At 53.7% G+C, this 10,797-nt stretch overlaps 2 protein-coding genes across 2 annotated transcripts in view; one reads left to right on the top strand and one right to left on the bottom strand.

Moving 5' to 3' along the window:
• SMIM17 (small integral membrane protein 17) overlaps positions 1-10,797 on the bottom strand; it is a 57,552-nt gene that overhangs the window by 25,031 nt on the left and 21,724 nt on the right. The window lies entirely within an intron of this gene.
• On the top strand, positions 385-6,694 carry LOC112806538 (uncharacterized). The gene is given in 6 exon segments (XM_025849100.2): positions 385-504; positions 4,085-4,163; positions 4,530-4,656; positions 5,021-5,890; positions 5,893-6,444; positions 6,447-6,694. Coding segments are annotated over 5 exon segments (1,836 nt in total). The 5' UTR covers positions 385-504; positions 4,085-4,115; the 3' UTR covers positions 6,686-6,694.

The raw sequence follows: 10,797 nt of genomic DNA, 5'->3' as shown, positions 1-10,797 counted from the left end.
CTCCCCCCCTCCCTGTTCCCTCCGAGCCCCTCCCTCCCCTCCTCCCTCCTCCTCCCAAGCGCTTCCCCTCCTCTCCTCCCCACTGCTCCATCCAAGCCCCTCCTCCCCTTTCTCAAAGCTCCTCCCCTCTCTGCCTCCCTCCAAGCTATTTCTCCCCTCCTCCACCCAAGCCCCTCCTCGCCCCCGCTCCCTGTCCTCCTCCCTCCTCCCAGCCCCTCCCCTCAGTCCCTCCCGATCCTCTTCCCTTCCACCCTCCTTCCTCCAAGCCCTTCCCCTCCATTTCACCCCTCTCCTCCCTCCAAGCTCCTCCTCTATTCCCATCCCCTTCTCCTCCCTCCTCCGCCCCTCGGTCTCCTCCCACGCTGAGGCTTCTGGGAGTGCGGAGGGGGGCGCGGTCCCGCGCGGTGCAGGGGCGGGGCGGGAGCGGCGAGGCGCGCAGGCGCAGACCGTGTGCTCGCCGGGACCGACCACGGCCCGAGCCCAGCCGCCGCCCCGTGGCCGCCGGTGAGTCCGCGCCGCCCGCCGGGTTCACTAGTCCGCCAGGTGCTCGTCGTGGGGAGGATCACGCGCCCCGGATCGCAGGAGGGGCCCGGAAGGGGCTGTGAATCCCGCCCCTCCGTGCCTCAGTTTCCCCGCCCGGACAGTGGGTGTGGACAGCACCTCTGCCGGGGTGGCGCGCGGAGCTCCATCCGTCGGAGCTGCTCCCGTTGTTGCTGTTGTTTAGGTAATAGTAACGGCAGCGCTGCCGCCAGCAGTTTCGGAGCGTCCACTTGCTCCGGAGCGTGGGTCCCCCTCCCACGGTGCCGGCGCCGCCCGGAGCTCATCGGAGGTGCAGACCCCCGGGCCCCGCCCGGGAAGACCGGCTCCGATTCGCCGGGGCGGGGCCTGGGGGCCCGGGGCTTCTGGAGCTCCCGGGGCGATGCTGATGTGGACGCCTGCGGAAACCGGAGAGACATCCTGTTATCTCCTTGAACCCCACAGGAGCCCAGTGCCATTCGCACTAGGATTCCCCCCCATTTGCAAATGTGGAAACTGAGGCGCAAAAATGAAAAGCCCCCTCGCCCCCACAACGGTGGGAGAGTTAGTGCAATATAATAACCACACTTAGGAAGCCCTGTGCAGGTACCACTTCACAACAACCCTACAAAGTAGGGGTCTTAGGTCCTTCACCTTCCAGATGACTAAACAGGTTAAGTGACCTGCCCAGGCACACAGCTAGGGAGCGGCAGGCAGGGAGTCCAGCCCAGGCAGCCTGGACCCGGGGTCTGCGCTGCGTCAGGACAGTGGTCTCCGACATGGGGTGTGCCAGGCTGTGCAGTGGGGTGAAGCCAGAGAGTAGTAGAGCTTGCGTTGGTAGGTCATTTCACGAAGGAGAGCAATTCAGCTTTAATTCTAAGATGCATTTTTCACATTTCCCTCCCATTTTAACATCTCCAAAAATAGGATGTGTCTTACCACTGATGGTATGTTGTGGTTTAACTGGCAGATTTTTTTTTCCCCTTAGGCAAAATCATGCCTTTTTTCAGTGTATGGTCTGTTGGAGTCATTGAAATATGGTATTTCGTGGCATACACATATATATGGTATTGGGGTAGTTATATGTATTAGTGTAATTATGGTATTTAATGTGAGTGTACATATACACCTTCTATAATGTATATACAGTAGTATATGTACATATATATACCTTATTTATAAGTATATATGGTAGTGTTTATACACCTTATGTACATGTTTATGTGGTAAACCGTTTATATGCCCATGCATATGGTATTCAGAACAATGAATGATATATGTATAATCAGTTTACATATCTTACACACAGTGTTTAGTGTGCATGATTCCATGCCATATACAGGTATATATGGTATTTGGTACCACAGCACACAGATAAAAAGGTCACATATATATAGGTATATGTGGTATTTAGTGAGTGATTGGACCACATATAATGTATATGTGATATTTAGTACCTATACCTCTTATATACAGGTCACTTATATCAGTTCATATATACGTTATATATGCATATATACGGCATTTACTGTGTGATTATGTCTCGTAGACACATATGGTAATATGGTCTTTAGAGTATGTGTGTACTTATATACTTGTAAGTATGGTGTATATATATATATATATAGTGTGTGTGTACCTTATATTTTGTATCATAATATACCATGTTTTGTACTGCAGTACTTGTATATCATTTAGAAATAAACACCCAGGGGCGCCTGGGTGGCTCAGTCAGTTAAGCACCTGCCTTTGGCTCAGGTCATAATCTCAGGGTCCTGGGATGGAGCCCTGTGTCATGCTCCCTGCCCAGCAGGGAGTCTGCCTCTCCCTCTGCCCCTCCCCCCACCACTCTCTCTTTCTCTCTCTCTCAAATAAATAAATAAAATCTTTAAAAAAAAAAGAAAGAAAGAGTAAACACCCAGAGGTTGCTGCTGGGCTCCGTTTTCTATTTTTACAGATTGGGGTTTGGGATCACAAGAGTTTGAAGGGGAAGCTGGAGCCATGTCAGAGTCCCTGGTGAGGAAGAGGACCCGTTAAAAATGCAGGTTCTGAGACCCTGTGGCCCCAGATGACCTAAAAGACCCTAGTCTCCTTCCCTTTTGTATTTTTGTATATTCAGAGTTTCTTCTAATTTAAGGCCCATTGTTGCTGGGGAAAATCAGTTTGGTGGTTCCTTGAAAAGTTGAACACAGAATTCCCCCATGACCCAGCAATTCCACTCGGGTATACACCCCAGAGGATTGAAAACAGGGATTCAGATAATAAACACTTGACCGTGCATATTCACAGCGGCAATACTCACAATGGCCAAAAGGGGGAAACAACCCAAATGTCCATGAGCACATGAACAGTCTGTTCACACATTGGAATATTATACGGCCATGAGAAGGAGTGAAGCCCTGACACACTCAATCACATAGGTGAACCCTGGAAACCTCACACTCAGTGAAAGAAGCCAGACACAGAGCCATGCAGTGTAGGATTCCGTTTATAGGCAATGTCTGGAGCAGGCAAATCCATGCAGACAGAAAGCAGACTGGTGGTTCCAAGGGACTGGGGGAGGGAGGGCGTGGGGAGGGTCTGCTTTGGGGGTATAGGTTTCCTTTTGGGGTGATGAAAATGTTTTGGTTTGGAACTAGACAGACGTGATGGTTGTACAACAGTGTGAATGTGCTATCAATGCTGATGAATTGTACACTTTAAATGGTAAATTGGTAAAATGGCAAATGTTATGTTATGTGTATTTGACCATAATAAAATAGGGAAGCTTGCTGTAGACCAAATCCTATGCAGAGTCCTGGGATAAAGGCTAATAAAAGGAATCCCAGTTAAGTGGGGTGGTGGGGGGAATGTTCTATATACAGATGGTGATAATAAAATAAAATTAAAACAGGGGTGCCTGGCTCCCAGTAGAGCATGTGACTCTTGATCTGAAGGTTGTAAGTTCAGGGCTCACGGTGGGTGTAGCGATGACTTTAAAAAAATAAAATCTTTAAAAAAATTAAATGAAAACGTTTCTACATTCTTACCACATGGCACACACTACCTTAAGGGATTTGCTTATACTCACCCGTTGAAACCTCGTAAGGACCCTGTGTGGTGGGCACCTTATCCTCATTTTCCAGATGACAAAACTGAGGCAGGCAGAAGTTAAGTCACTTGCCCAAAGGTACACGGCAGGTAAGTGGCAGAGCTGGGATCTGAACCCAGGTATCTGGCTCCTGCAGCCTCACTATCAATTCAGCCCAGGGTTACCAGTGTCAAAGGAGAGTTGTGAGAGTTGTCTGGGTCAGCACAGAGGGAAGAGCCCCATGAGCTGGGTCAGGGAGGGTGGGGATGTGTAGGCAGAGCGGGCCTGGGTCTGATCCTGCCTGGGAGACACGTCTCCACTGCCCATTTCCACCACACCGCGGGCGTCTGCCTAGTGTGAGCCCCTGTGCGGTATCTCTGTGTGTTTCTGTGGCTGGGAAAAGGGGGCGGCGGTGTGTGCGTGTGCGTGTAGAGCAGAGCTAGGCCTAGTTCCTCACTGTCCTCCCTTTCTCTCGCTCCCTGCACCTCACCCCATCAGCCCCCAGACTCAGCCACCAGTCCCTCATCACATGGGCAGTGAAGGGATGGCTGCCCAGCTGCTGGCTGACGAGGCCCTGGTGAGTACTGTTGTCCCTCACCCTCCTTCTCGTGGGTGGACAGAGAGTCGAATGAGCCCCTGCCCGCCTGAGTCCCCTCCAGGGCCCGTCTCCCCAACACCTGGGGCAGGGCAGTCACAGGTACGATTTTATGTAGAGTCGTGTGTGTCCTTGTAAAGAATCATCAAACCCAGGGTCTCAGCCTCAAACTCCAGCCCTGTAATAATAATGGTCATCATAATCTCAGCTGATGTCTCTTGAGTACCTACTATGTGCCCTGCGCTGGGCTGGTGTGTAGGGGGTCCTCCGGGGATGACCCACTGAAACCAGCTCCCTGCCCCCCCTTTCCCCTGGGCCTGGGTGGACCAGATGACTTTGTGGTTGCAGGAGTTGGTGACCTTCAAAGACGTAGCCGTGGACTTCACCCAGGAGGAGTGGCAACAGCTGGAGCCGGCTCAGAGGGACCTCTACAGAGATGTGATGCTGGAGAACTTGCAGAACCTCAGCTCACTAGGTAAGACCAACCATTCTGGGAGGGCCCTCTTTGCTGGTTCACGGCCAGTGACTTCTTGTGTCCTCGCAGAGAGGCAGGCTGGAGGAACTCTCTGGGGTCCCCTTTAGGAGGGCACTAAGCCCATTTATGGGGGCTCCACCCTCCCAACCTACTCACCTCCTCAAGGCCCCACCTTCTAACATTACCACCTGGGGTTGAGGATCTCAGCATATGAATGGGGGGAGGGGACACTGCACCCGCGCATCAGGCCTTATTCTAGAACCCTTGAGAAGTGCTTGAGGGGACTTCTCTTGGCTTTCCTAGCTCCCAGCCCTCACCTCTCCTCGCTCTGGGAGCAGGCATTCGTGTTTTGGGTCTCTTTCAGATTTGGAATCCAGGCCTGACAGGGACGGCCCAGAGGAAGCCGTGCCTGCAGGAGCGTCCCCCGGGCTGGCCCTGGAAGAGCTGGGAGGGAGCCGCCTCTGGCGCTCCGGGGCGGGAGAGTCCGAGGGGCCTCCAGGAAGGGCCCCTGCAGAGCATCAGCCCAGAGACGCCCAGCCAGAAATTCCAGAAGGGAGGAGCCTCCACAGTTGTGCCCCGCGGAACCCCGACTGGGAGGGCCCCCGGGGAGCCCCTGGCGGCGAGGAGCCCTGCGTGTGCAGGGAGTGCGGGGAGGCCTTCGCGCAGCGGGCCCAGCTGGCGCAGCACCAGCGCGCACACGCGCTGGACAAGCCCTTCGCGTGCGGCGAGTGCGGGAGACGCTTCCGCAGGAATGCCACGCTAGCCGTGCACCGGCGCGTGCACACCGGGGAGAAGCCGTTCGCGTGCGCCGAGTGCGGCAAGGCCTTCAGTCAGCGCAGCAACCTCACGGTGCACCGGCGCATCCACACCGGCGAGCGGCCCTACCGCTGCGCCCAGTGCGTCCGGGCCTTCGTGCAGAGCATGCAGCTGGTCGGGCACCAGCACACGCACACGGGCGAGCGGCCCTTCCGCTGCCCCGACTGTGGCAAGGCCTTCACCCTCATCACCAGTCTGGTGGACCACCAGCGCATCCACACCGGCGAGAAGCCCTTCGTGTGCGACGTGTGCGGCAAGCGCTTCACCAAGCGCTCGTCCCTGCTCGGGCACCAGCGGGCCCCCACGGGCGCCAGACCCCACCAGTGCCGGGTGTGCGGGAAGGCCTTCCGCAAGAAATCCGACCTGGTCAACCCTCACCGCACACACACGGGCGAGCGGCCTTTCAGGTGCTACGAGTGTGCAAGGCGTTCGCGCAGAGCGTGACGCTGGTGGAGCACCAGAAGACGCACACGGGCGAGAAGGCGTACCCGTGCCAGCAGCGCGGGAAGCGCTTCACCAAGTCGTCCGCGCGCATCCTGCACGAGAGGATCCACACCGGCGAGAGGCCCTTCCGCTGCCCCGACTGCGGCAAGGCCTTCAACCAGAACGTGCAGCTCGTGGTGCACCGGCGCAGCCACACCGGCGAGAGGCCGTTCCAGTGCGGGGCCTGCGGGAAGTCCTACAGCCAGAAGGGCCACCTCACCGTCCACCGGCGCACGCACACTGGGGAGCGGCCCTTCCCGTGCAAGGAGTGCGGCAAGACCTTCAGCCAGAAGGCGCACCTCTCCATCCACCTGAGGATCCACACGGGCGAGAAGCCCTACCGATGCGGCGAGTGTGGGCGCAGCTTCCGGAAGGTGTCCTTCCTGTTCCAGCACCAGGCCATCCACAGCGACGAGAGGCCCTTCCGGTGCGGCGTGTGCGGCAAGGCCTTCGTGCGCAAGTCCACTCTGGTCCAGCACGGTAGGATCCACACGGAGAGAAGCCCTATCAGTGCGCGCAGTGCGGGAAGGCCTTCCGGCACCAGCCCACGCTAAGGGCGCACCTTAGAATTCACACCCGGGAGAAGCCCTACGAGTGCCAGGCGTGCGGCAAGGCCTTCAGGTGCATCGGGAATCCCACCTGCCACCAGAAGACCCACATGGCCGGGGAGGTGGCCCCGCGCCGGCCCAGCTCAGGGAGCAGGCCTTCCTCCCAGCTAACCAACAACTGAGCCTCACGTGATGGGCCTGATGGCCAAGTTTCGGCCTTCTTTCTCTTTAGGCTTAACTTAGGGACCTCAAGAGATGCCCATAAGGCTGGTGCCACATTCCTGACAATCTGGAAAAGACAGATGACAGCAGGGCCTGCTTCATGGGTGCACAACCTGAGCCACCACACAGGGCGCACATCGATTTCATGCTCTGCTGTCACTGTGGTGAATTTGCCAGTCCCAGGGAGATCAGACCAGGGGTTGAGAAACCACAGCCCACAGAGCCAGACATGCTTTTGCATGGACCGCAAGGCAAGAATGGTTTTTACCTTTTGGAAGGGTTGTAAAATAAAATGAAAAGAGTATGAGAAGAGAGCTCCTATGACCCACAAAGGGTAAAATATTTACCATCTAGGCCTTCACACAAAGTTTGCCAGCCCCTGGCCATCAACCAAGAGTAATCGAAGAGAATTCTGGACTCTCTTTCACCACCTAGGGCAAGTCCCTGCTTGGTCGCAAGGTCTCCCTCCCTGGTCCTTTCTGGGTGGGCTGCTCCACATCAGGTGGTGGGATTCTGAGACGGGATGGCTCCATTCTTTCCTCTCAAGGCCTTCCTGTGGGCCGGACCAGCCACTGTCCTTGGTCCTGAATCCTACCAGCTGTCTGTGTACCTGGCACTTAATCCAGAATAGAATACATATGATTCTCTGTTCAGTGGCTGCATGTTTGAAGCAGGATCTGAGTGTCTCGGGCAAGGGAAGTTTGTCCAACGGGAGCTTTTTGTAGCTCTCTCTATTCATTGCATTGGTTTGCTCCCGCTACCATAGCAAAGCACCATAGACCGTGCGGCTTAAACAACAGAAATCTATTTTCCCACGGTTCCAGAGGCTGGAATTCTGACAATGAGGTGTCCACAGGGTTGGTTTCTCCTGTGGCTACTGTCCTAGGCTTGCATATGGCAGCCCTGTGTGAGGCCCTGGCGTGTCTCTTTCGTTCTAAAGACACCAGCCATAGGCTTAGGGCCCACCCATATGACCTCATTTAACCACAATGATCCCTTTAAAGGCCTGTCTCCAAATACAGTCACATTTTGAAGTGACTGGGTATTGGGATTTCAACATCTAAATCTGGGGGGACATGTTCAATCTATGACATCCCCAAATGGCTAGAAGTTTGACCTTTCATAACTGTAGCTGATGTCTACACGGTATGGGCAAGCATTACCTGAGCACCCACCTGTGCTTTGTGTGCGTGGGAGGGAGGGCCAGCAACCCTTACTTCACCATGTGGAGTTGGTCTGGGAACACAGCTGTCCTGTCAGAGACTGCATTTTCCACTGGCATCCAGGGCAGGGGGACACGGACTACCCCTCACCTGTAGAAAGTGAGAGAGGGGTGTGTTCAGAAATGGTTGAGCCTTTGCCACTTGCCCTTCCCCTACTTGTCTTCTGGATCCTCACCCCTGGGCATCTCCAGAAGCAGCAGTGCAAGATCGTGGAGGGAGCCCCCAGGAAGCCCATCCTCCTCCTAATTGGCTGTGAGGAATACGGTCCCAGGCTTTTGGGGTTGCTTGCTGCATTTAGTGCATGCTGACCCAGGTCCGTGACCTCAGCCATCACCTCCACCCTCATGGGAGGTCAGGCACCATCTCTGTTTAACAGACAAGGAGGGACCAAAGGAGCTCGGCAATCACTACCTACTAAGTGTGGGGGCCAGCAGCAGTACCTGGGATCCGCTGACCCCGCAGCGAACCTCATCACGCTGCCAACCACATGACCCAGGCTACAAGCCACGGGGTTCCATGCGGTTCTTCCCCCACACATAGGTGGTCCGTGTTCTGGCCCAAAGAGCATTGCTTAAATAAATACGGAAATTGGACACCATTGAGAAAACAGAAACATTGCACATAAAAAGTCTGTCTTTTCAGCTCCCTGATCTCAAGCAAAGTATTAGTCCCCCGAGCCTCCGTTTCCTCCTTTGGAAAAGTGGGATAATAATAGCACTCTGGATACTAGTTATTTCTTAATAAATATTTTATTATTGATAATAATAGAGCATAATTATACTTATATTATATATATTTGTTTATAATTTATTATTGACAAAATAGAGGATAATTATTTTCGATAATAAAATACTAAAATATTAAGGTTGTGGGTGAGGTTTGCACTGGATAAGGCACCTGCTTGACTCAGAGCATTTTATGTTCACAGGCATCCCATCCAGGGTGTTGGGGTTCACGGCGGGGCTGGGTGGGTGCAGTGATTAGTCTGTGATGTGAGAGAGGATCGTTCCTCTCCTGTAATTCCAAAGATTCCAAGACATTTCTGGCTTTGCCTGGAAGCCTCGCCACCGCTTCACTGGGTTTCTGCAGGACCAGCCTCCTTCTCCCCAATCTCTGAGGCTCCCGGTGTGACCACTCCCAGGCCAGGAACCGGGGCTGTGAGGGGGAACTGGCTGACCCAGGAGACCCCTTCCTCATATTCTGGGGCAGGCGTGTGGGGTCCCTGAGGTCCCGGTGGGGTCCCCAACAGTGGGGCAGTGTCTAGGCAGGTAGAGCAGAAGGGCCACCTCCCTCTGGCTACATCGTCCGTGTGCTGCTGCTTGGCCAGAGGCCCCAGAGGCCCACAGGGAGCCTTGTCCAGCCACCCCTGCTGAGGCTGAGCGAGGGAGACTGGCTCTGGCTAGGGCGATGATGTATTCACCATGCCTTTTATTTTCTGCTGCTTTGACCTCTTGGGGCCTCCTGGCACTGGAGAGACCGCCCCTCCCAGAGCTAGCTAATTCCTAGAGACAGGAAACAACTCATCTGTAAATATGCTTTTCAAATGCCAAACAACCCATCCAGAGCGCCCACACCCCAAGAACCTACTCCATCAGGCTCTGTTGGCCTGTCCTCAGCCCCTAACCCCCCAGGGCAGGTGCCAAACAACTCTGGCAGCCCCCATGTGCCCTGAGGCCCACTGAGAGGATTCCAACCCGCAGGTCTTCAACCCGCTCACCTGGCCTCCCCTGGGGACGACGGGACACAAGCCGCATCCAGGTCTCCAGGAACTGCGTTAGGTCTGGAGTGGAACGGCCTGGGACCCGGGAAGACTCACTTGCTTATTCATAATCCAGCTGGCTGGCATTTATTGAGCGCTATCCTTGACTCATTCATTCAGCATTTACCGAGTGCCTACGGTGTACCAGGCACTGTTACAAGTCCTGGGGAAACAACAGGGAGCAAAATCGAGCAGATCCACAGCTCTGCCCTCACTCTAGTGAAGAAGACAGATGCCAAGAAATAAAATCAGTACTAAGACAGGCTGTAGTCTGAATCAGGATCAGGAAGCAGGGGATGGAGCTAAAATTTCAAACAGGGAAATCAGGAAGATAATGTAGAAGCAGGGACCACGTGTCATTCAGGGCTCTCTAGAACAACAAGCCATATCTTCTTATACGTGTATATTTTATTACATATATCTCAGTATATGTATCATGTATTTTATTATATATCATATACTATCATATAGCTCATTGTATAGATTTTTTTTCATTCTTTTTTTTAATTTAAATTCAATGAGCCAGTACCTCATTAGTTTCAGATGTAGAGTTCAGTAATTCATCAGCTGCGTACAACACCCAGTGCTCACCACGTCACGTGCCCTCCTTAATGCCCACCACCCAGTTACCCTGTCCCCCCACCTCTGCTCCAGCAACCCTCAGTTTGTTTCCTATAGTCAAGAGTCTCTCATGGTTTGTCTCCCTCTCTGAAGAGTTCCTATTCAGATTTCCCTCCCTTCCCCTATGGTCCTCTGCAGTATTCCTGTGTTCCAAATATGAGTGAAACCATATGCTAATTGACTTTCTCCGCTTGACTTATTTCACTTAGCATCATCTCCTCCAGTCCCATCCATGTGGATGTAGAAGTGGGGTATTCATCCTTTCTGATGGCTGAGCAATAGTCCATTGTACATATGGACCACATCTTCTTTATCCATTCATCTGTTGATGAACATCTTGGCTCTTTCCACAGTTTGGCTGTTGCGGACATTGCTGCTATGAACATTGGGATGCATGTGCCCCTTCTTCTCACTACATTTGTGTCTTTGGGGTAAATACCCAGTAGTGCAATTGCTGGGTCATAGGGTA

This window comes from Callorhinus ursinus, unplaced genomic scaffold, assembly GCF_003265705.2.
Source record: "Callorhinus ursinus isolate GAN/ISIS: 27379988/994484 unplaced genomic scaffold, GSC_fseal_2.0 scaffold106, whole genome shotgun sequence".
NCBI lineage: Eukaryota > Metazoa > Chordata > Mammalia > Carnivora > Otariidae > Callorhinus > Callorhinus ursinus.
The sequence above is the reverse complement of the archived record's forward strand: the minus strand, read 5'-3'. Positions and strand labels throughout refer to the sequence as shown.